Source organism: Hypomesus nipponensis, chromosome 18, assembly GCF_054491055.1.
Source record: "Hypomesus nipponensis isolate SF chromosome 18, ASM5449105v1, whole genome shotgun sequence".
Taxonomy (NCBI): Eukaryota; Metazoa; Chordata; class Actinopteri; order Osmeriformes; family Osmeridae; genus Hypomesus; species Hypomesus nipponensis.
Window position 1 is genome coordinate 15,792,446 of NC_140378.1, and position 25,649 is coordinate 15,818,094.

The 25,649-nt window shown below is 51.0% G+C and overlaps 1 protein-coding gene across 1 annotated transcript in view; it reads right to left on the minus strand.

Annotated features, from left to right (window-relative positions):
* The window catches only part of plxna3 (plexin A3), an 86,202-nt gene that overhangs the window by 47,872 nt on the left and 12,681 nt on the right, over positions 1–25,649 (minus strand). Inside the window, exon 4 of the mRNA XM_084679859.1 lies at positions 546–686. Coding sequence (XP_084535985.1) covers positions 546–686 — 141 coding nt within the window. The remainder of the gene's footprint in view (positions 1–545; positions 687–25,649) is intronic.

The window sequence follows — 25,649 nt, forward strand, 5'->3', positions numbered from 1 at the left end:
TCTGCAGACAGAAAGCCTTTACACATTTAGCTTGACTTGTGTCGTTCTGGAGCTAAGACAGTCCTTTATGATAATGCAGAATCAACAACCATCAAACACATGTACATATTCACACACACGCACCAACCCATGCACATGTATGCACACACATTACACACACTCAGAAAAGTCCAGAATCGGACTGGATCGGTGTATTATCAGCCAGCTCTCCAGTGCTAAATCAATAGGATGTGTACTTAGCCGACACATCTAAGTTGCAGAGCCGATGGTTACATAAAGGTTTGAGAGTGAGCAGGAGAGGGAGGGAGGGAGGGAGGGAGGGAGGGAGGGAGGGAGGGAGGGAGGGAGGGAGGGAGGGAGGGAGGGAGGGAGGGAGGGAGGGAGGGAGGGAAAGTAGGCCATGCTGTATTAGACACTGTGATTATCACTGGAGAAGCATTCATACTGAGCCTGGGACTGGAACTTTCCACATCCTCACCCTGTCAATCGCATTGGCGGTCTGTCAGATTGGGATATGGTTGGTGTGTGTGTGTTTGAGTGCGTACCTGTTTGTCGCTGAGCAGGTAGATGTGCTGGTGGTCAGGACTGAACACCATGTCTCGCAGTATGGGCGTGCCCTCCACCACCTCCACCGTCTCGTACAGCAGTGCACTCTGGGCCGCTGGAGGGATGCCGTCTACGCGGATCTGAGGACCAATCACACATCGGGAGCTCGATTAGAACTCTGGTAAATAAAAAATAAAAAAACTTCATCAAGCCTTTCTTTCCGACGTTATGCGATGTTTCCACTTGTGCGTGCCAGTGGCAGAGGTAACAGGCAGGATGTAGGACAGAGGTTCGGTCCTGAGGTTTCTGAGCTTCCAGAACATTCTCAAGGCCCGAGAGGAGGAATGGTATCGTTTTGACTCAGACACTAATAACATTCCCCAAATCTCCCTCAAATCCTCAGCTCCTGGGCTGACCTAGAAACCAAATACACTGGATGGAAGAACGAGAGGGAGGGAGGGAGAGGGGGAGGAATTGTCTCAATATGTAAGATCAGTGAAAAAAAAAAAGATGAATCAAATTTTAATGATGCTGACTGCACACAAACACACACACACACACACACACTGACACCCACGCACACACTGACACACACACACACACACACTGACACACACACACACACCCCTACTGTTTCATGATTACCACCTTCTCCCCACACTGATAATTGGGACAATGAGCGTGCTCAGTGAAGGAGTTCTAAAAACGTCAGGTTGAGTAGATCTTTTGATGTGATTGGTTATAAATACTGCTGCTGCTGCTCAGTTCTCACCTAGCTGCATCGCTCTTCCTCTCTGCTGCTTTTTCTCTCTCTCTTTTTTCATTCTCTCTTTTTCTCCCTTTCTATCTCTTCTCATTCGCTTGCTCTCTCTTTCCCTCTGCTTCTTATCGCTCTCTTTTTCCCTCCTCAGACAGACAGTGAGACAGACAGTCAGACAGAGAAACAGTCAGACAGTTTCAGAGAATGGGGGAAGGGAACAGAAAATAACAAACTTACATTTAAAGAACAGAAATAGGAAGGATGAAAGATAAGACGAGTGGGAAGAGAGGAGCGAGTAAAGATCCTGAGGAAAGTGAGGGGGGGCGAGGTGAGTGAGGGAGGGGTGAGGAGAGGGAGGGTGAAGAGAGTGAGAGAGGGGTGAGGAGAGTGAGGGGTGAGGAGAGGGAAGGTGAAGAGAGAGAGAGAGAGAGAGAGAGAGAGAGAGAGAGAGAGAGAGAGAGAGAGAGAGAGAGAGAGAGAGAGGGGTGAGGAGAGTGAGGGGTGAGGAGAGGGAAGGTGAAGAGAGAGAGAGAGAGAGAGAGAGAGAGAGAGAGAGAGAGAGAGAGAGAGAGAGAGAGAGAGAGAGAGAGAGAGAGAGAGAGAGAGGGGTGAGTAGAGTGAGGGGTGAGGAGAGGGAGGCAGGGAGGGTGAGTAGAGTGAGGGGTGAGGAGAGGGAGGGGGGGTGAGGAGAGTGAGGGTTGAGGAGAGGGAGGGTGAAGAGAGTGAGAGAGGGGTGAGGACAGTGAGGGGTGAGGAGAGGGAAGGTGAAGAGAGAGAGAGAGAGAAAGAGAGAGAGAGAGGGGTGAGTAGAGTGAGGGGTGAGGAAAGGGAGGCAGGGAGGGTCAGTAGAGTGAGGGGTGAGGAGAGGGAGGCAGGGGTGATAAGGCAGGCTGTCTCCCTCCTAAATATGTGGGTCAGGCTGCAGTGACAAACATGGTTAGTGTGATAATGAGTTGCCTGCTCGCTGCTGCAGTCCCACTAATTAGTGGTGACAAGGTGGCTTCCATTAGACCAGCCCTGCCATATTGGGTGTCACAAGCTGCCGGCCAAGACAGGATAGAGGCCTGGGGAGTGTGTGGGTCTGTGTGTGTGTGTGAGAGAGAGAGAGAGAGAGAGAGAGAGAGAGAGAGAGAGAGAGAGGGGGAGAGAGGGGGAGAGAGGGGGAGAGAGAGGGAGAGAGGGGGAGAGAGGGGGAGAGAGGGAGAGAGGGGGAGAGAGAGAGAGAGAGAGAGAGAATATTGTATGTGGTTGGAGGGAAGAAGAGGGAGAAAGAGGAAAAGAGGGAGAGAGAAAGAGGGGACGAAAGAGGGCAAGAGAGACAGAGAGCTCGAGCTAAAACACCCTCTAATCCACCAGGACTGCAGATCTTAGTCATAACTCCACGTCGTGATCAGCACTTTGACATCATGCTTCATGGATCCATCTCTTATTGGAGTGGGTTGGACACACACGCACACACACACACGCACACCCACACAAACTAAGACCAACTTCGCTCTCTTGCCAAAACCAAAACAGCGTTAAACAGCCCTAACTGAAAGTAGGCCAATACACTGTCAACAAATGCACACACACAAACACACACACACACTGAAACAGCAGTATCCACCAGAGCCTACATACTGCTGACATCTAAACAGTACAGCAAACAAACAATCGTTTTCCAATGTGTGAACAATGTGCACTGTGTGTGTGTTGCAGGAAAACAAACGTGTATGTGTGTAAAAGGAGCTTGAATTTAGTGTGTATGTGTTTTTTTTTTTGGTGAGTGTGTGTGCGTGCATGTGCGCGATGTTGTGTGTGATGTTTGAAGTGTGCAGCATGGCCGGCCTATGGAGAGTAGACCTCTCAACATCAAACACCTCCCATGAAGGTAATTGGAATGTAGATAAATAATACCCTCCTCCCTATCTCTCTACCCCTCTTCCCCTGCTCTCTCTATCTCTCTCTCAACCCCCCCCCCCCCCCCTCTCCATCCATCCTCCCACCAGATGTAGTGATTAAGCGGGTTCTCTCTGGTGTAGAACACCTCAGCTGTTTCAGATCTGTGCTTGGCCTGCTTCTCCTGGCCCACAGGGAGAGGCCACAGGGAGACCACATGTGAGGTGGGTTTGTCCTCTGCTGACAGACATGAATACTGCATGAGGCTGGTCAGTAGCTGCTGCAAGCATGAGCACACTGGCTCCAACGCCAACACACACCATGAGGGGAATATCATGCTGAAGCCTCTCTGTCCAATTCACCTTCTTTTCTTTCTTTTTCCCCCCCATTTATTTTATTGATTTATTTTTTGCCGTTTTTGTTCGGGCTGTACTAGGCATGCATCTATCTAACCGTGGAATAATAAATACATTTAACTCTGGAGTGGTCTTGCTGTGGTGTTCCATGGAGCTGAGTGCAAACATGTCATACCAGGGACAGGGTGGAGAGAGGCTGAGAGAGAGAGAGAGAGAGAGAGAGAGAGAGAGAGGGGGGGGAGAAGGGGGGAGGGGGAGAGTGAGAGGGGGGAGGGGGAGAGAGAGAGAGATAGAGAGAGAGAGAGAGAGAGAGAGAGAGAGAGGGAGGGGGAGAGAGAGAGAGATAGAGAGAGAGAGAGAGAGAGAGAGAGAGAGAGAGAGAGAGGGAAAGAGAGATAGAGAGAGAGAGAGAGAGAGAGAGAGAGAGAGAGAGAGAGAGAGAGAGAGAGAGAGAGAGGAAGGGGGAGGGTGGGAAAGTGGAGGAGGGAGAGATAGAGAGAGAGACAGAGTCCACAGACGGGGAACACAGTATAATAAAGTGTAATCTTAGATCTTCTCATTGTAATTCTTTATTTAGGCGCCCTTTATACAGCGTTCCTGCCACACAAAGACAGCCAAACTGAGACGGGAACAGAGAAGTCACTCAGCCAGAACCTAACCACTTCCCAGCTAAATATAATTATTTAATACATATTTATTTCACATTACCCAGTTAGTGTGACACTAATAATGTCTGAAACAATGGAGTCCATGAACAAAACATGAAAGCTGCAGTTTTCAACACCTTGGAAACAAACACACCGAACACACTGACAGGCAAGCAGACTGACAGACATGGTACCTCATGTGAACTAAAGAACTACAGCCGCTGTTCTGAGAGCGAAGACACAAACACACACACACACACAGGGGCCGAGCAGGGCTGAGAGAGAGGATCTCGGGGTGTGTCTAGTCCTGTCAAAAACAACTCCTACTAGGAGCAGCTGAACAGAGAGAGGGAGCAAGAGAAGAAGAGAGAGGGAGCAGGAGAGGAAGAGAGGAGAGAGCAGGAGAGTAAGAGAGGAGAGAGCAGGAGAGGAAACGAAGATGGAGAGACAGAGGAAAGCATGAGGGAGAAGCAGAAGAAGAGAGGAGAAAACAACGGATGATGTTACTCTGCCTCTCCTCCCAGCCTCTCTCCTGCCTCTCCTCCCAGCCTCTCCCCTGCCTCTCCTCCCAGCCTCTCTCCTGCCTCTCCTCCCAGCCTCTCTCCTGCCTCTCCTCCCAGCCTCTCTCCTGCCTCTCCTCCCAGCCTCTCTCCTGCCTCTCCTCCCAGCCTCTCCCCTGCCTCTCCTCCCAGCCTCTCCCCTGCCTCTCCTCCCAGCCTCTCTCCTGCCTCTCCTCCCAGCCTCTCTCCTGCCTTTCCTCCCAGCCTCTCCCCTGCCTCTCCTCCCAGCCTCTCCCCTGCCTCTCCTCCCAGCCTCTCCCCTGCCTCTCCTCCCAGCCTCTCCCCTGCCTCTCCTCCCAGCCTCTCTCCTGCCTCTCTTCCCAGCCTCTCTCCTGCCTCTCTCCTGCCTCTCTTCCCAGCCTCTCTCCTGCCTCTCCTCCCAGCCTCTCTCCTGACTCTCCTCCCAGCCTCTCCCCTGCCTCTCCTCCCAGCCTCTCCCCTGCCTCTCCTCCCAGCCTCTCCCCTGCCTCTCCTCCCAGCCTCTCCCCTGCCTCTCCTCCCAGCCTCTCTCCTGCCTCTCTTCCCAGCCTCTCTCCTGCCTCTCTCCTGCCTCTCTTCCCAGCCTCTCTCCTGCCTCTCCTCCCAGCCTCTCCCCCGCCTCTCCTCCCAGCCTCTCCCCTGCCTCTCCTCCCAGCCTCTCCCCTGCCTCTCCTCCCAGCCTCTCTCCTGCCTCTCCTCTCTCCTGCCTCTCTCCTGCCTCTCCTCCCAGCCTCTCCCCTGCCTCTCCTCCCAGTCTGAGCTGTGTGCCCAGGCCTGGGCCAGGCTAAACTCTGGGCTCCATCTCTGAGTATCCAGAGTGAATCCACGCTGATGTGTTTAGTCCAGGACTAGGCTCAGTTCAAATCTGTCTCTGGGACACCAGCCAGGCTAGTCTAGGTCTCACCTTGCCAAGCACTCCATCTATCTTACGGACAACAAGCAGAGGGATTAGGCTAATCACTGCTTCACCACGCCAGAGGCTCGTCAACAAACAATGCTGACTGTCCTGGGTGTCTGAGACAGCTTGTCGAAAACCACGGAAGCCAAAGTAGATTTGTTTCTTTTTCTTTCACTAACGTTGGGAAACAAAGATTTTAGAATCTTTGGAATTTTGGATTTAAGGAGGAAATGCAAGGAGAGGAAGGAGACAAACAGTGGAGCCCAACTCCTAAAGCATAAGGAATGACCCCCTCCTTCCTTGTCAAGTTAGCAGCTCTCATAAACAACCAACACTGGACTTCCGAGGTGGAGAGGAAATCTTGAACACATTAAACCTGTAAAGCTGTGTGTGTGTGTGTGTGTGTGTGTGAGAAAGAGAAAGAGAGAGAGAGAGAGTGTGTGTGTGTGTGTGTGTGTGTGTGTGTAATTGATCCTGTTAGAGGGGGAAGTGGGGTCAGTATGCCCTGGACCTTGGTCCTGAACAAAAGAGGCTGAGGATTCAATTAAACCTCCTCTCCCATCTCTCCCACAGAGCCTGCTGCCCCTGCACACACACTCTCACATACACTCACACACACACCCACACAAATACCACACACACTGTCAACACATGCTTTGTTTCAGTACAACAGCCATATAGCCCCAGGGCCAGTCTACACACACATATGTGCACACACACACACACACACTAATACTCTTCTGCTTGGCTGCCTAGCCTGTGGCTGTCTCCAGGTGACCCTTGCCCTTAGTTGACCTCTGATCCCAATGTGAGCACAGGTCAGTGGTGTGTGTAGAATGTCTGAATTATGTTCGGTCTGTGTGTGTTTTAGTGTGTGTGTGTGTGGGTGTGTGTAGCAGAAAACAGCTATGGCATTCACAAGTAGACACAATTAGCCCACTGTTAGCAGTGTGATTTGTGCTCCAGTGCTGATCCTTGATCCTTAGCTAGGCCTGGTGACTCGAGAGGGCCCAGAGCTCCTGCTGGGATGAAATGACCAACACACAGACACACACATATACACACCCTAACCCTAACACATCGATGCAAGTCAATACTTAACCCCTTTTCAGTAGAGTGAGATAATAGAGCTTGCTTCACTGATTGATCAAAGCCAGGGTGTGTTATAGGCATCCTGTGTTTCCAAACACATTCCCACCTACACACACACCTACACCCACACACACACACACAGAGGAAGGTGTCAGGAGGTGTTGATCGGTCAAGCTCTGGTAAACCCAATAGAGCTGAGGGTGCCGGAGCTGTCAAACAACCGACCAATCAGGCCCAGAAAACACACACACACAGGGTTGGTTCTGACAGACCAGAGACTAGCGACTGGCTGCGTGTGAAGGTAACCCTGTCTGCCAGCGGTGAACGTCAAGCTGTGACTGGTCCAGAATGCCCCCCCCCCCCACGCAGGGACGGAGCGCGGCCACGTGACCCGGAGCGCGTGACACGGCCCGGCACCGAGGAGAGGTCACAAACGCAGGAAGCGCAGGAAATTCACAAAGGAAGTTGGGAACAAAACGCCGCAGCGGGTCCTAACTTGACACCTGAGGGGTGAGGAGGCCAGTGGGTCGCTGGGGCTACTCTGTGTGCCTCCAACATGCTGTGGTTTGGTCAGATATGGAACTAGCAGGCACTAAACTATCCCATGTCTCTACACTAGCAGCAGCACCACTGTTCTGGGCCACACTGAGCTTGAGCATTACCCAGAACCCTCTTCTGTGGAAATATTATAATATGTAGTATATAGCGGGTCTCCTAAAAGAGCACATAAAAGGTGGTTAACAACTATGTGGAACCAGACGTACTATTTAAGACGTGTTGTTTGGGACTTTCCCTTCTCCTGGTTAACACAGGGATTAGACCAGGGTATGCCTGCTGTCCTGCACCAGCCAATCAGGGCTCACCATCTCATATCAAACCACCAGGTTCCAGGCAGCACCAGTCTGAACCAGCCTGCATCCTCCAAGTCATGCAGTATAGAAACACAGCAGACTCTGTCTGGAGGGGGAAAAAACAACAGTAGTGACTCCGTGTTTGTGTACAAACACAGTTAACGGAGCTCACAGACACACACACAAAAACATACACACACACACATACATACACACATACATACACACATACATACACACACACATACACACACACACACAGTTTGCTGTCTGCTGACTCATAACTGAACACCCCATACACTCTACGGCTCCCAGAGGGGGAATCTACAGTGCAGTTGCTGCTCAAAACAGACAAGTCAGTCACAACATTATTCGTACTTCTCCCTGTGAGAGCAGCTGGGATGCTGGGGGTGGGGGCCCAGGAGGGCGGGGGCCCAGGAGGGCGGGGGTACAGGAGGGTGGGGGCACAGGAGGGTGGCGGCACAGGAGGGTGGGGGCACAGGAGGGTGGGGGTACAGGAGGGTGGGGGTACAGGAGGGTGGGGGCACAGGAGAGTGGGGGCACAGGAGGGTGGCGGTACAGGAGGGTTGGGGCCCAGGAGGGTGGGGGCCCAGGAGGGTGGGGGTACAGGAGGGTGGGGGTACAGGAGGGTGGGGGCACAGGAGGGTGGGGGCACAGGAGGGTGGCGGTACAGGAGGGTTGGGGCCCAGGAGGGTGGGGGCCCAGGAGGGTGGGGGTACAGGAGGGTGGGGGCACAGGAGAGTGGGGGCACAGGAGGGTGGGGGCACAGGAGGGTGGCGGTACAGGAGGGTTGGGGCCCAGGAGGGTGGGGGCCCAGGAGGGTGGGGGTACAGGAGGGTGGGGGCACAGGAGAGTGGGGGCACAGGAGAGTGGGGGCACAGGAGAGTGGGGGCACAGGAGGGTGGGGGCACAGGAGAGTGGGGGCACAGGAGGGTGGCGGTACAGGAGGGTTGGGGCCCAGGAGGGTGGGGGCCCAGGAGTCAGGACAGGCAGGGTTACTGTTCCCACTAGCTGGCTGTGTACACCATTTTTATTTGACTTTATTCAGTTCATAAATCTGATGCAAGTATTGAAAAGTGTCTGTAAAACTTTTAAACCAAATTACTGTAAGAGGCTATCTGTCATTGTCCAACTTGAAATAGAGTGTCTTGCTGAAGACTAAGACACACACAAACTGACTGATAACAGTACAGAGCAATTCTGGATCATACATTAGACCAATTAAAAAGCACTTAGGATATTTATGGTGTTTAGCTTGACTATGAGTGCTCAGGAACCTGAGGAAGTCTGACGGACCAATTAAACCCCCATCTGAAGCAGTCCAGGTGTCCTTCTGCACACACACACACACACACACACACACACACACACACACACTGTGCTGAAGGTGTAGGGTTACTGGAGAGGAATGTGATGCAGGCCGGCTCTCAGGTTGCCCACAGCAGCCCAGTCTGGGGCTACAACACTGGGGACTTCCATTTTCACCCCCTCCCACCCTCTCTCCATCCTTCCAGTCAGCTTGTGTTCTAGAATATAAGATGGGTGTGTTCTAGAACATACCATGGGTTCTAGAATGTAACCTGGGTTCTAGAATGTTGAATCGGTACGGGGACATGGCCTGAGTTCTAGAATGTAGCATGGGTTCTAGAATTTGGAATAGGTACATTAACCTAGCCTTAGTTCTAGAATAGGTACTAGAACATGGCCTGAGTTCTAGAATGTGAGGACATGGAAGGAGCAGCAGCTGCCAGGCCTGGTTACTGACCCCACATACTCGGACTCAGTCCTCATTCATTCTCCATGCCGGCCGAATTCCCTTCATTCAGGGGGGACAGCCCGTTAACCACTCTGGAATGAGCTTTCTATCCACTGATATGATGAGAGGCCCATTGTATTCAATCTGGCCATATAGGTTTGATCACTCTGATGTAAAGGTGAAACTGTTCACCTCACTCTCTGATGTCCATATTGGTATGGGGTGGGTCCTCCAGCTTCGCACTGTGTGTGTGCATGTGTGTGTGCATGTGTGTGTGCCTGTCGCCATGCCAGATTTTGTGCTCAGGGTCACACACGCTCGCTCACGTCAATGCGGTGCTCATTGTGCAGAGGCCCTCGTCATCTCCATGTGTGTTTGTGCTGTGTGCGTGACGGGCCGGGCTGGGTGATCTACAGGTTCCAACACCATTGTTTTCCTGTCCAGGGTCGCCGAGTAGGCATGTCTGATCATAAATCTGAAACAGGCATGTTACTGTAGTCACAATTACTACACGTCACACAACATAACTCTCGGTTATGCTGTGTATCTCTCTCCAACAAGGCCACATCGCACTCACACTGTTCTACACAAACACACACATATACACTGTTCATACATGAATCAAGCACAATGATTAACTCTGACAATGCAACTATTAATGTATCCACACAGGGGTATTGTTATGGGGTACGTGTATGTGCATACGTGCATAAGTGCTTCTGCCATTACGGCCTGGCATGTGTGTGAGAGAGACAGAGAGAGAGTGAGAGAGACAGAGAGAGAGAGAGAGAGAGAGAGACAGAGAGAGAGAGAGAGAGAGAGAGAGAGAGAGAGAGAGAGAGAGAGAGAGAGAGAGAGAGAGAGAGAGAGAGAGAGAGAGAGAGAGAGAGAGAGAGAGAGAGAGAGAGAGAGAGAGAGAGAGAGAGAAAGAGCAGTTTTATGGCCTGCTGCTGGGTACCGTTATTGACCTCTGACTTGCAGTAAACACGTCGCCTCTATATACCCTTTCACCCCCTCCTATAGACCCGGACATAGCCATCCCATAATATCCCTCACCTCACGTTGTTTCCAGCTGGTTCAGCAGCATGTTGTTAAGGATACCCTTGTTTTATGATAACCTTTGTGGAGGAGCGAGATCCAGATGAAAAGCTATAAATACAAGTCTGACTTAGCAGCTTTTAACCAGATGAACCAGACAATCAACATGGTAGAAAAGTGTACTGCCTATCTGTGTTTATGAACCTAACACATCCTATAGTGTATATCTGTGCATGTGGACATCCTTTAGTGTATCCGTGTTCATGAACCCATTCCATGGTGTGTGTTTGTGGGCGACCCAAGTGGCTTTATGTGGCTCAATAATTCTGTGGGAGCCATCTGGAGGCCTGCTGATCTAAGAGAGAGAGAGAGAGAGAGAGAGATAGAGAGAGAGAGAGAGAGGGAGAGAGACAGAGAGAGAGAGACATAGAGAAAGAGAGAGAGAGAGAGAGAGAGAGAGAGAGAGAGAGATGAGGACTGGGGGAGGAAAGAGACAGGAAGGTAACTAGATGTACCTCATCAGAATAATGAGTCAGTCTGCCTGATGACTTGTTCATGGGCAGCAGGAGCGTGTTCGGCCGTGTGTGTGTGTGTTTAGGGGGGTCAGAGAATTAAGACCAACTATCAGCTTTGAACCTATCAGCTGCTAACATCTACAGTAACAAGTTGCTTTCCTGCCTCTTGTACACACATACACACACATACCCACCCACACCCACACACATTTGCTGTGAATAACCTTCTTTTCTCCTTAACGCTTGGAGTGGAACCTTGACATAACCAGCACCTGGCACCAACTGGAAACAAACACTATGATCTGCCTCCTACCCTCACCTCCTCATTGCAGCCCCTCACCAACCCTCATGTTCCTCACTCACACACACAAACACACACACTCGTCCTCCCACGGCCTCAGAATTATTGTTGATCTCTCTCTCCCAAAAGGTGATGGTTTCTGAGCTCCTCAGGAGCTTTGCCGGCCCTTCTACCTCTGCTGCTAGCTTATCACACTCACACACACACATCTCCAGAATACTAAAGCAGACTCTCCTAAACAACTAGAGAATACTAAAATACTAAAGTCTAGCTCTCACATATACAGAATCTGGAGGCTCGTTCTCTCTCACACACACACACACACACCCACACACACACACACACACACCCGCACCCCCACACACACACATAAACACAGACACAAACTAAGGCTATAACTCAATCAAGCCCACACCAGCAGCATACTGACTGAGGACAACCCTCTTTTTCTGAGAGAGAGGGGCGATATATTAGTGGCCAGATGTGTGGAGTGACAAGGACATTTCCTGACCTTCCCTCGCTTCTCTGGGAAAACTAGTCCAGTCCTGCTGTCCAAAAGACGGCCCCTCCCTCCATCCCCTCTCTCCATCCCCTCTCTCCATCCCCTCCCTCCATCCCCTCCCTCCATCCCCTCTCTCCATCCCCTCTCTCCATCCCCTCTCTCCATCCCCTCCCTCCATCCCCTCCCTCCATCCCCTCTCCCCATCCCCTCTCCCCATCCCCTCTCTCCATCCCCTCTCTCCATCCCCTCCCTCCATCCCCTCCCTCCATCCCCTCTCTCCATCCCCTCCCTCCATCCCCTCTCTCCATCCCCTCCCTCCATCCCCTCTCTCCATCCCCTCCCTCCATCCCCTTCCTCCGCCCTTCCCTCTATCTGTCCTCGTCAGACCAGCGATAAGACACTGGAGCAGTTGGATGTTAAATCCATCCTAGCGGGCAGTCACAGCTCTGCGATGGCTGAAGCTGAATCCTTTCCCGTGTTTACCAAGCTCATTAAAGAGCAGCTTAGGAAGAGCCGGGGCGGTCTGTGCGTCCCTCAGCGTCCATGTGAGCCGGCCCGTCGCCGCTTCCTTCAGAGGAGCGCGAGACCCGCGAGGACAGGGCCGTTTGTTCGGGCTCCTCGCAGACGGCTTCACACCAGCTCTTCTGGTTTTATGACGGATGAGCGTTTGGACTTGGGGTCGGATTTCGCCTGTCTGCGGCGCTCAAACACAGGTTGAGGTACCCGGGGGAGGGGGGGGGGCAGACCCAAACAGACGGTTGGGTCTGCTATCTCTGAGGCGGAGTGGCAGAGAAAGAGGAGGAGGAAAAGAACAGTCGGATTCACGCGCACCACCTCACAGAAGCAGAACGGGTGTTAAATCAACAGGATCAGAGTCAGGAGCCAGAACATAAGTTCTACTGTGATAATGGCAGATTGAGCGGAGACTTTGAGCCAACAGCGTGTTGTTGAGGAACAGCCTAGCTATTGTTCACAGCTCCCAGCCACAGACAGCGTGGACGGGAGCCACGGCGGTGTTCCCATCAGACTCAGAGAGTGTGGAGGAACAGTGTCGCTCGTCTGTCACCTGCCTCTAGACTGGTTCTAGGATACCACACAGCCAGACAGGCCAAGGAAGAACACAATGGAGTAGAAGACACACACACACACACACATAAGGAAAGTCACACATACACACGTACATTCACTCACTCACAGACACACACACACGCACACACACACAAACAGCCCCAGGATGCATCAGGCTGGCCTAGACACTGCTCAGTGAACCATTAACCCTTGGGGGTGGAGAGGAGAGATGGGGGGTTGAAGACGGGGCTAGAGGAGGTTTAAGCTCATTAATCGCTTCCCCAGTTCCCTTTAGCAATGAACACACACACGCACACATGCGTGCGCACACACACACACACACAGAGGCAGAAGACCACAGAGGGAGGGAAACAAACAACAACGAGACCACCAAGCAGGAGAGTGGGGGTGCGGGGGTGCAAGGGGAAGCCCCCTCAGGCACGCAACTGTCACCTCTGCTCTTCTCCCCTCCCTTCCCCCCTCCCTCTTCAGGCCTTTTAGAGCTGATCTCTCTGTCTGGACACCGCCCCCCACCCCCCTCCCCTCTCACTCTTCCTCTCTCCCCCTGCTCCTCTGACACTGGATAGAGAGCTGATGCATGGGCAGGATACACACACACGATCACACACAGAAGTGGATGACGCTTTCTAGCAGCCCACAACCAACCAACCAGCCAGCCAGCCCACAACCAACCAACCAGCCAGCCAGCCCACAACCAACCAGCCAGCCAGCCAGCCCACAACCAACCAACCAGCCAGCCAGCCCACAACCAACCAGCCAGCCAGCCAGCCCACAACCAACCAGCCAGCCAGCCCACAACCAACCAGACAGTCAATGCTGGAGGCCCCTTGCCTGCCTCTCTATGTCTGGTCATATCAGCCTTCGCTTCTCCAGCAAGCCTTCCAACCAGCCATGACCTGCCGTGCCTCCAGCCCTGGTCCCTGTTTGATTGTTTGTATCAGGGAGATGACTCAGCCTGGGTTACCAGCAGCTCCAGCTGCGGGTCACTGCCACAGCCCTCCAGGCTTAGCTAGGTGAGCTGTCCAAGGTGTTGCATGACAACAGCGGTGTAACTGCGTCACACAGCCACCTGAGAGAAGGAGGTGGGGACACACAGCACAGACCTAGGCAAACACACACACTCACACAAACACACACAGAGCTCTGTAGACATCCAGGGGGTCACTATGGATCATAACCTGTGGACTAGCTAGCTCCACTCCTTAAGCTAATACCATGCAATATACAATAACATACACAAAATATTGTTCATATTTACTGAAGAGGGACTGCTTAAATAATTCAGCAATATGCTCACTTCACACTTCACTTCTAACACCACTTTATTTCACAGCCCCAGGGGACATCTCCCAAGGTCAAGCCTAAGCAGGCTCACTCTGAGCAGGCAGAAAACCCCAGGACACTCCCAGGCTTCCCGGCCTAATCCTCCGCTGTGGGCCACTGAGCATTCTCAACCGCACTCTCTCTCTCTCTTTCACTTCCTCCCCCCCTCTTTCTCTCAGACAACAAGACTTAAGTTATAATCACATCCTAAAGGCAGAGGGAGGGCGGGGAGAGGGGAGAGTGGGCCGAGAGGGAAATATGGCACAGTAAAAGAGGAAACAGGAGAGGGGGAGAGAGACAGAGAGAGAGACAGAGAGAGACAGAGAGAGAGAGAGGTATTGGAAAGAAAGACAGAAGAAAGGAATAATAAAAACAAGTGAGCCATTTGGGACCTGCCAGATTTGCGTATCTCCCCATCTCCTTGGTAACAGAATAATAAGTGATGCATTCTCGTCAGACATCCTGCCTGCAGCGCTTCTTTGGTCTCTGCTTCAGGTCGTCTACAACTCTCCTCCCCTCCCCCACCCTCCACACTTCCAATTCCTCCCTCGCAAGCGTGATCAATAGTGGATACAGTGTAATATCTACCAAGTTATCTTACAATTAGGCCAACTCATTCCATTAACTACCTCAGGTAGACACACACAGGACACACACACACACTCGCAATGGACACACACACACACACACACACACTACCCATCTGTGCTTCAACCGTACTTGGTGGTGTCATAAACCCTAATCAATAGAATTGATAAAGACATTCGCAAAGCCTCTGGTTAATAACTGGAGGAGGATAAACAGCCTCTTTGGTACAAACAAAGTGGGACGGGCGCTTATCAATATGTAAAAACACAAGGTCATAAATTTCTGCTATTACTGTATAAGAGTTGAGGCAGCAGTGAGCGGTTCTGCTGAGCAAACTCTTTGTCTGTATAGCGCTAATCTGTCTGCAGACGACAGCCACAATAACACACATTATAGATTCATAGGCAGCAGTGGAATATGACCACAATCGCACCCTCATTCACGCCGCACTGGACATCACTATTATCTAGTCAACAATGGGCAAAACAGAGGGACGGGCAGGCGAGCGGGCAGACAGACAGACAGGTCGGCAGACAGACAGGTGGGCAGACAGACAGGTGGGCAGACAGACAGACAGACAGACAGACAGACAGACAGGTCGGCAGACAGACAGACAGGCGGGCAGACAGACAGGTGGGCAGACAGACAGACAGGTTGGCAGACAGACAGACAGGCGGGCAGACAGACAGGTGGGCAGACACATAGACAGGCAGACAAGTGGGCAGACAGACAGACAAGTGGACAGACAGGTGAGCAGACAGACAAGTAGACAGACAGACAGACAGACAGACAGGTGGGCAGACAGACAGGTGGGCAGACAGACAAGTAGACAGACAGACAGGTAGGCAGACAGACAGGTGGGCAGACAGATGGGCAGACAGACAAGTAGACAAACAGACAGGTGGGCAGACAGACAGGTGGGCAGACAGACAAGTAGACAGGCAGACAGGTGGGCAGACAGACAAGTAGACAGACAGACAGGTGGGCAGACAGACAAGTAGACAGACAGACAGGTAGGCAGACAGGCAGACAGACAGGTGGGCAGACAGATGGGCTAACAGACAAGTAGACAAACAGATATGTGACTCAATCAACCCCTGACAACTGACTTGTGGAATTTTATTCCGACTTTTTATTTTTCATGAGCTCCTCTCATGTTTATATGGCCGACCTGTCTTTCAGCCAATGGTGTTTCCAGACCAAGGCTCACTCTCCTTTATGGCGGGTGTGTGTTTCTCTTTGATTTAGACAGAGAGCAAAAACGTTTGTGAAAAAGAGAGATGGGGAGCAAGAGAGCGTGAGAGAAGACAGAGAAAAGGAGAGAGAAAGAAAGGGGGAGAGAGAGAGATAGAGAGAGAGAGCGAGAGAGAGAGAGAGAGAGAGAAGGGAGAAGGACAGACAGAGAGAAGGACGGACAGAGAGAAGGAAAGAGACAGAGAGAGGAGAGGGAGAGAGAAGGAAAGAGACAGAGAGAGAAGGAGAGAGAGAGAGAGCAGGGTAGGGCAGGGGGGCTCAGGGGGCCTGTAAATGTCTCCAGCATGAGGTAGCCAGCCTGCCGTAAGTCTGCTCTGAAGCAGGACCCACAACCATCAACACTACCGGCTCATTGTGTGTGTTTGTGTGTGTGCGTTGGTGTGTGTGTGTGTTTCGGTCCATCTGTGTATGTGTGAGCGTGCACAAGGGACTGTCTTGTGTCAAAAAAGTGAATTTATCAGTGTGGGTTTTTTCTATCTCCCCTGCTCCGTCCTGCTGCAGTGGAGAGGAGATAGAGAGCTGAGGCAGAGCCAGGATAAATACGAGGATGATGGAATTCCAACGTCTGAGTCTCCAAATTCAGCATGACACTGGACAGGACAGCCCCCGGACCACGGCTAGGGCTCAGGTCCAAACCCTGGATCCAAACCTTCACCAGCACAAGCACATCCAAATCTCTCTGCTTCAACTTGTCACCGTTTCCCTGAAGGCCACATTGCAAGCCGTGGACTGGGAACCCCTCTGAGCAGAATTCCAAACCCTGGACACAGACCACCGCAGAGGCACCTTCTCACATACGCTCTGCTGCTCTTTAACAACACACTCCCCTGACAGGGATATAAACCAAACTGACTTGAGACTAACACAAGGAATCGTCCTTAAACTGCATTTCAAGTATTGGAAGCGACTCCCTGTTTGGTGAGGACGCCGTGCACTATCTTTAGGGCGACTGAGAGACCGATGCAATCAGACTGCAGATTCGGTGATCTAATCAGGACTCTGATCAGGAGTATTCAGATGTGTCTACACTCAGACCTAGTAGCGGTAGTTGTTGAGTTGGGGTTGAGATAGATGTCTGATGCTGCCTGAAACCTGCCTCTGGCTCCAGTCTCAACAACACACAGGGCCTTATGAGGCCCAGACACACTGAGGAAACCACAACCAAGAGGCCCCACGCCAGCCAACACGGTCAGCAGTCTGCCAACCGTGCATGTCACGAGCAGACACCTGCACACACCGAGGGATAGGGATGATGTCTGGACGGGGGGGCACGTCTGGAAGTTGTCTGGACCCCTGCCTTCTGTCTTCAGGCCCGGTCTCTGACAGACAAAGGCAAGCCAGTCAGTGAAAGCCACAGTGGTGGCGTTGACACAGCTTTGTTATTCACAAGCTCTCACCGCTGGGTACAAGGATGGGGGAGGAAGCGTCTGTGTGTGAGGTGTGTGTGTGTGTGTGTGTGTGTGTGTGAGGTGTGTGTGTGTGGTGTGTGTGTGTGTAGGGGGGGGGGTGACAGGGGGGTTGGGGGTGTAATAGTAGAAGTGGGGTGGAGATGCTGTGCAGCAGAGGGTGGATGGGGGATGGGAGTGTGGATGGTGGATGTGCTTATGGATTGGAGGAATGGCAGGATGAAGGGTGTGTGAGTGTGTGTGTGCGTGCGTGTGCGTGTGTGTGTGTGAGTATGTGTAGGGTTCCGTGTGACAACCAACCTGACACCCCAGCAGGGATGAAGACACCTTACTAGAGGGAGGGAATGATCAGCTGAGCCCAGCTCCACATCTCACCCTGCCAGCTGGCTGGCCATCAATACCACAATCAGGATGATCAATACATGTGCTGCCTCCACAGAGAAACCCATCTGTGGTCCGGGGAGGAGAGGAGAAGGAGGTGAGGACAGGGGGCAATGTACCGGAGGCCATGTGAGCAAACAGGCGATTAGAGCCGAGCAAACACTGAGCTGAGCTGGTGCTGTCAGGGGCACCCACTCATCCGTGTACGCCGAAGCAGAACACACACACACACATCAGGGCCTGCAAAGAGCATTTACACAGATAGCATAATGCTACACAGCCGAAACACCAGCCCCAAGTATTCATAGAAGTCAGCTTTGAACCACAGCTAGCTTTATCCACACAGCCTCTAGTCTTTTCCAGGCAAGGCTGGTTAGCATAGTGCCTCTGACCTAGCCTTTGACTAGGCTAACACAATTCTAGGTTAGGCAAACATGGTTCGAGGCTAAGCCATCGTGGTTCGAGGCTAGACTGTCAGGAACTTGGGCTAGGTGTGGAGGAATGAAATCGATGCTGCTAATCTATGCTGCTCTTTCAAATGTTCTATGCCTCTGTTACAATAAAAAGACAATCAATACTTCAGATATACCAAAATGCATAATGACAATGCTGAACATATATTCCGGATATAATCAATGCTTCAGATAAAACAAGTAACGATTATGATTCTGCACCAGGACGTGACAGTGCCTGTGAGTGAGATGAGGGTCATTCTCAAGAGAATGTATCTTTTAGTGAGAAGAGGAATGCAGTGTGTCATCTTACTGGCAGGGAGGGGTGCACTGGGTGATATGATTTGCCGCAGAGTATGTGGAAGTCAAGGCCAGTGTATGGTACCAGAGAGGGGAGGCAAGATGACCACATCATGAGACAAGGAGAGGGTACAATGGACCTCACAACTCTGTGGGTCTAGAGGAGGAGACATGACCGGTTTTAGGCTGTGGAGGATGTATCCCTCTGTTCGGAGGAGAATGGATCCTTTTGCATCTGGTCAACATCATCAGACCTTTAGGTCTGCTCTGGTTCCTCCCCCTGGATATCATCAGACCTTTAGACTGCCCACCTTGACTGCCCAAAACCTCCTTCTAAAACCTAATAAGGTTATAATAATCGTCTGGTGGCCAATCATCTGACAAACACCTTCCTTCGGCCCGGGAAGGGGTACAAGACCTGTGTGCCCTGCACAGGTCGGGCAGAATTGAACTGGGCAGAACTCTCTCTCTCTCTCTGACTTCTGTCAAGACTATTCTCACAAAGGCCTTTGTCTTCTCTACGAAGCGAGACTGGTAACATTGACTGGTTTCGCCGATCTAGATTGAGACACCATGGTGTATTGTATTCATTGTTTGATTTGCATCATAAGATTTTTATCTTATAAAACTACAAAGAACTTGGTCTGGCATTTAACCTTGTATTTTTCTCCACCCAAATTTGAACCTCAACATGATTATTGAAAATCCTTAACATGACACTAGGCTAGTCTTAGTCTATGATAATAAAGTCCTCTGTTAGGCGAAAAAGGCCCTATCCTAAAGCTAATGCTAACATAGTCGAACGCTGGTCTAAAACGATTCTAATCCAGGCATTACTAGGGAGTAGGGCCTTGAATCGACTGTGTAAACGGCCATTAAGGCAGGCTATTCAGAATCCCACAATTCATTTACAACCTCATCTCATCACTCCGGGAACAATGGCCTGGCTGCCCACCCTCACTTCCTGCTGCTAGCATGCTAAACTCACCAGCGGCGTAGCGCCGACAGCTCCGCGCTGAGGTAATTAATTATTGTAAGGAAATTATTGTCACTCAGCCCGTCTCGCTCACAACAAGCGGTAGGAGCGTTTAGTGCTTAGTGGACGGGAACGTTCAGAATTCAGATGAGGGGATTTTCCCTGGCAGTATTGTTGTCTCTGTTATCTACCATCTCCCGGCGTGAAAGAAAGCGAGCGAGAGAGAACTACAATTTGAACAAAACACTAAGTAGTTTGTTCTCATGACCTTCCGTTCTCTTCTGGAAACCCAAACACGAACATTTCGGATCTTCCTACTTAGCTTAACCTGCTGTGTATGTGTAACAGAGGTGGTTTGGAAAGCTTGCTTGCACGATTATAAAGAAGAATACTATATTTATCCAACATATTGTGGCACAGGCGTGCAGGGAGCTGCGGAACCCACGCATGTCAAAGCGTCCATCGGAGAAATATGCTTATGCATTTCGTCTTGGGCAGCCAGGAACAGTGGGCAACCACATCAACAGCGCCCAGGAACCAAGTCCAAGTGCTCGCCAGGGGCATGGGCAAGGAGCAATCTGTTCTTCAAATTGGGGTTCTTTGCGAAGGAAATCCACGTGAGCACGTGGAGAATATGCAAACTCCACACAGAAAAGGCTCAGGAGATAACATCAGCCAGCCCCATGCAAGAATCAAACCCAGGACCTTCTTGTTGCAAGGATCTGTGCCACTACACCACACAATGTAAGCCTGTGTAATACTTAGAAAAATACCATCTCGGATTCTAGCCGGGGACACCAATTTTTGAATTGCGCACAATCAATAAGCCAATCAGAACACGGCAAGAGTACATGGAAATTCAACAAAGATCATGTGTAAATAACTACCTAAGTCTAGTCTTGACTCGTGCAGCCAAACAGAGTGCTTTGTGTCTGGGGCTAAGGCTAGACTTAAGCTCGACAAGGCTGCACACTCTGAAAAGCCAGTCACACACAATAGTAGTTTACCACAGGCTACAGGCCAGTGTGATGCGGCCTTACGAAAGTGCCTATTATCAGCCAGAGTGTGATAGCAGCCTGCATGTAGCCCCACAGTAGACCTTATCAAGAGAATCAGCAGAGCAGCAGACTTAATTAAGACGTGTGTGTGTGTGCCTGTGTGCGTGCGTGCGTGCATGCATGCGTTAAATCCAACCCGTCACACAGACAGACAGTCCATTGTCTCTCCAGTCATTGTGTTTAATTCAGGCCCGCTTCCTGCCATCTCCTCTCCTCGGAGACAAAGAGAGACAACCAATCAGAAGACACCGACGGCAGATCCCTGTGACACATATCACCACCAGCTCTTTTCTACTGTATCAAAAGATACAAGTCCTGCAACACACTCACGGCCCCGGCCTACTTCTCACTGAACATCCTCCTTTTTTTATTCTCCTATTGTCTTTTTACTAGTTCTACACGGCAAACAAGGGAGTAAAGCCATTATGTAGGGTTAATAGTAAATTTCTGGGATTGTGGCATACTTATTAAGATATTGTACATGGGCTAAGGTGTCAGAGGGCTATGTTCCATAGGCTTTGCAGCATGCTGTGTTTGTCATTGTGTTGTGGTATCCAGGACTCATGCTCTATCCGTGTCACTGCATCACATCTAAAAGCAATTTCAGGACATGTCACCCAGAGCCTGCCCCCCCCCCCCCCCCCCTCCTCCCCCCTTCCCTCTTCTATATCCCTCGCATCACTGCCCCATTCAGTCGGAAGAGAAATATCCTTCTCTCCTCCCCTCCTCATCTTCTCTCCCGGTCCACTCCTCTTCTCATCTCTCCTTTCCCCTTGCCCTCCCACTCTCATGGCTCCGTTCATGTGCGTTTGTTCTTCCGCTGACGTCATGGTGTGTCGATCGAAGGAGGCTCACAGACTCAGGCCCCCTGGCCTCCACAGTCCTCCCAGTCCAGCCCCACAACCCCCTGGGTCTGACGCCTCTCACGGGAGCAGGGGAGGGGAGTAGGGCCAGGGGAGCTCCCACAGTCTCCAGATCCTGGAGGGGGTCCAGCTGTTGGGACTGTGGCAATGGGGACTGCTTTGGACCAACCACAGGGCTGAGCCACTCCCTACAGTGGAGCCTGGAATAGACTACCGCCAAGGAAAGCCTGCTATTATATCAGGACTTGAAAAAGCTGCTGTTAACAGCAGCTTGTCTAAGAGATAGGCCTCCAGTTTTCTCTCCCACTGACTCCCTCTTTCATTCTCTATCTTCTCATTCTCTTTCTACCCTCTCTCTATTTCTTCCTAGACCTAAATGGTAATCAGAGAAGCTCCAGCTCCCCCCAACCGCAGCCCCCCCCCCCCACACACACACACACACACACATACAGCCAGTGTACGGTTGAAGTGTCTAACTATTGAGGAATGTTGATGTCTTTACAGAATCAGCAGGTATGAACGTCAGCCTGTCTCTTCTCATCCCCCTGTCTCTTAATCACTCTGGTGTCCCTCTATCCCTCTTTCCATTTCTCTCCCTCTCTCTCTTCTCTCTCTCTCCCTCCCTCACTCTCCCCTGCTATCTCTCTCTCTCTCCCCCTCTCTGATCATCAGCTCTTCTCAAACAGAGAGACACAGAAAGGCAGACTGACGAGCAGACAGGCAGAGACAGACAGGCAGAGAGAGGTGAAAGAGTCCAGTGTGTGTGTGTGTGTGTGTGTGTGTGTGTGTGTGTGTGTGTGTGTGCGTGCGTGCGTGTGTGTGTGTGTGCGTGCGTGAAGCAGAATGTTTGTTGTGAGTGCTGGAGTATCATGCAGGTCACACACACAAACACAGAGCTACTCTTTGTACGTCTCCTTATTCAATAAGTCCTTCGTAATAAACCCATGTGATGAGGGCCAAATCAACCAGGAAATTTCAGGAGGAGATACCCCTCCATTTCCCAATTTACCCAACAGACGCTTCATTGAAGGTGCAGGGGAGGTCCAGTCTTAATCAGTCCTCTGGAAGGTTTCACACACACACACACAAACACACACATTTTAGAGAACAATATACCAACACAAAAGCAGGATGCTAGCTGATCATTCCAGTTGTTAAAGACCTAAGAAATGTCTGATAGTTATTAGGCTGACGGCAGTAGGCCATCTGCAAAAATGTGTGTGTGTGTGAGAGAGAGAGGCTCTTCTACAGAGAATATCCATTAGACTTAAATCACGCTTCACTCATTTGTCAAAATATGACGTCTTAGCTCGTGACCTTCATTTATGTTTCTGAAAGTGAAACCCTGGCAGACTTGAATGACAGGACAGAAAAGAGAGAGTTCGAGTGGAAGAGGTAGAAATATACAGTTTAAGACGGTCAGCATTACTGGTAATGGCATAACTACCGCTCTCCCTCTTTCCTTCAAGAGACGCCGGAGGGTTGTAGGTCCATCAGATTGACAGGCCAGTGAGATGGTACTTGTGCCAAGTGGTGTGTGCTCACATGTCGGACTGAGTGTGTGTGTGTGTGTGTGTGGTACACTGAAACCTGCTCTGACCGAAAATGACATAATTTTCTAGAGGAAGCCTTGGTAAATGGTTGCGCTCATGAGGGAGTACATATCAACCAACACACACATAACCCCCACGCACACACACACACACATAACCCCCACGCACACACACACACATAACCCCCACACACACACACACACACATAACCCCCACACACACACACATAACCCCCACACACACACACACACATAACCCCCACGCACACACAAACACACACATAACCCCCCCAACACACACACACATAACCCCCACGCACACACAAACACACACATAACCCCCCCCCAACACACACACAGGTGCTTAAGAGCTGCCCCTAAACACCTAACCTTTACGACTGTGGCAGCAGCGACCTTACATGAAGTTACGAGGCCTGCCATCCCATAATGACAGGAAGCACTCAGGGGTGGTAGTGGTGTGGGTGGGGAGGGGGGGGGGGGGGTGGCAGACTGGGAAGGCTGCCCAACCAGGTCTAATACCAACGCCCACACACACGCACACAGGTAGACAGTTCAGAAAGGTAAACTGATTATCATTGACGTTGAGAGAGAGGTCGAGGTAAGTAGCAGCCAAAGACAACAACAGCAGCCAGCGGTATCATGTTGGAAGGCACTCCTCTTGGCAGGGGAGAAAGCAACTCTCAAGGCAGGCCTTTTTCATCACTGTGCTCAACACTTCATGTTGCAATTGCATGCACTGTTGTGGTGGCGCACACACAAACACAACACGTTTCCATAACTAAACGGCTGTGTCCAATAAGGGCTTTTGTTGCAGGCGGAAGACGGAGAGTGGTATTTGTTCCTTCTGTAGGGGAAACATCTATATCAGTAGAGCTGTGTGTGTGTGTGTGTGTGGCTACATCTGGAGAGATGGCTCAGTAGTGGATGGAGAAATATACATCTGGAAGCTATTTCTAACCACACACACACACACACACACAAAGTTTAACTGCCTACTGTTTTAACTGTATTTTCTCCCTTCCTCACCTTCAGGTGCCCTTGCCTGCCTTTACACCCCCCCCCACCCTTCTTCTACTGTCACACTGGAGAACAGCTCACTCAGAGTATAAAAGAGTCAATGACAATACAGTAGAATAGAATAGAGTACATTAAGATCAAATATAGAAGAGCATAGAAAAGAACAGCAGAGCAGAGGTGAGTTGAAGGCCAGTTGCCCACTGAGCTACCGAAAGTGGCTTCATGTATAATATAGGCTCACATACACACTCACTGCACACACACAAACACACACACACACACACACACACTATACACAATCAGTAAGCAGTTCATGGAGAACAAAAGCCCATCTCCCCAGACACAACATCACTCAGCCGTGTTCTGTAACGGCAGGATTTATGGCAAACAGATTTGCCCATGATCAGACCTGCAGAGGGCCGGCCTGCTCATAAATCTAGCCCCTGGCTCGCCGCGAGGCCTGTCCAGCCTCTGCTGATTTATACAGCTGAATTAGCCCTGATGGCTATTAGAGGGCTGATGCCAGTCTGGATGCAGAGGAGAGGAGAACAGAATGGAAGGGATAGGAGAGGAACAACAGGATGATAAAAGTACATAAAAATACACCTACACACATAACCAACCCGTTTCTACATCGACAGCAGTGGTCTGAAATGAGAACAAGTTCCACACTACATCACACAAATATCGAGCAGTTCCTCTCTCTCTCCCTCCCTCTCTCATCTTTCTCTTTCTATCTCTCTCATTCGCACACACACACAGGCCTGAGTCATAGACTGTGACCCCATGGGCCTAGTTCTTTCCCAGTGATATATTAATACAGAGGGTGGACACCCTATACACACAAACTCACACATACAGGCTGTGCAGGAAGTGATGCAATCAGCAGATCATTCAGATGACTCTCCATTTCTGACATGTCAATACTCCCGTTACAGAGTGCTGATTGGGTAACAGCTGTCTGACTGTGGACGTGACGGAATTATTTCCAATAATAATTAATTGAATTACCCTGAATTCCCTAAACAAAGACGCAGCTGGCTGTTACCTCAACAACAGCACAGGTGCAGAATCCAATCAATCATACGCAATCACCGTTAGTTCATAATCATCATAACATTAAGGCTCGCCTTGTCTTCATTTCAGTCATCTTATAGTCTTAATGTCTGAATCCGTGTGAACACACTGAGTTGCACTTTATGATGGCCCTTATCCATTCCTCGGTGATCACAGATCGTCATCGTGATTGGCTGGTGGTTGCTCTCCCCTCACAATGTCATTGTGCCCTGGTGAGGGCGATTGGTGGGCAGGGGGAGGACAGGGACAGGAAGCAGTGGGGGCTCCTGGGTGATTTCCGGCCTGGTCTGGCAGGCGGCACGAGCCCCTCTGTTCTCATGCCAAAACAAACAGGCCTCAGGGAGAGAGGAGATACGCTGTAGTTAGCCTGCCTCCTCCAGCGCTGTGCAGGCCTGCCACTGGAGCAGGTAGCGCTACAACACACACATGCACACTAAAACAGCCGCTATCGGCCTTAGCATCACACCACAGTTAAGTACCACAACCGGCTAGCAGCTAGCTAGCCAAGCCCTGCGAGCTGGATAACAAAACAGTATCAAATGAAGATAGGGTTGTTGTGGAGACATTTACATTTTGGCAGACGCTCTTA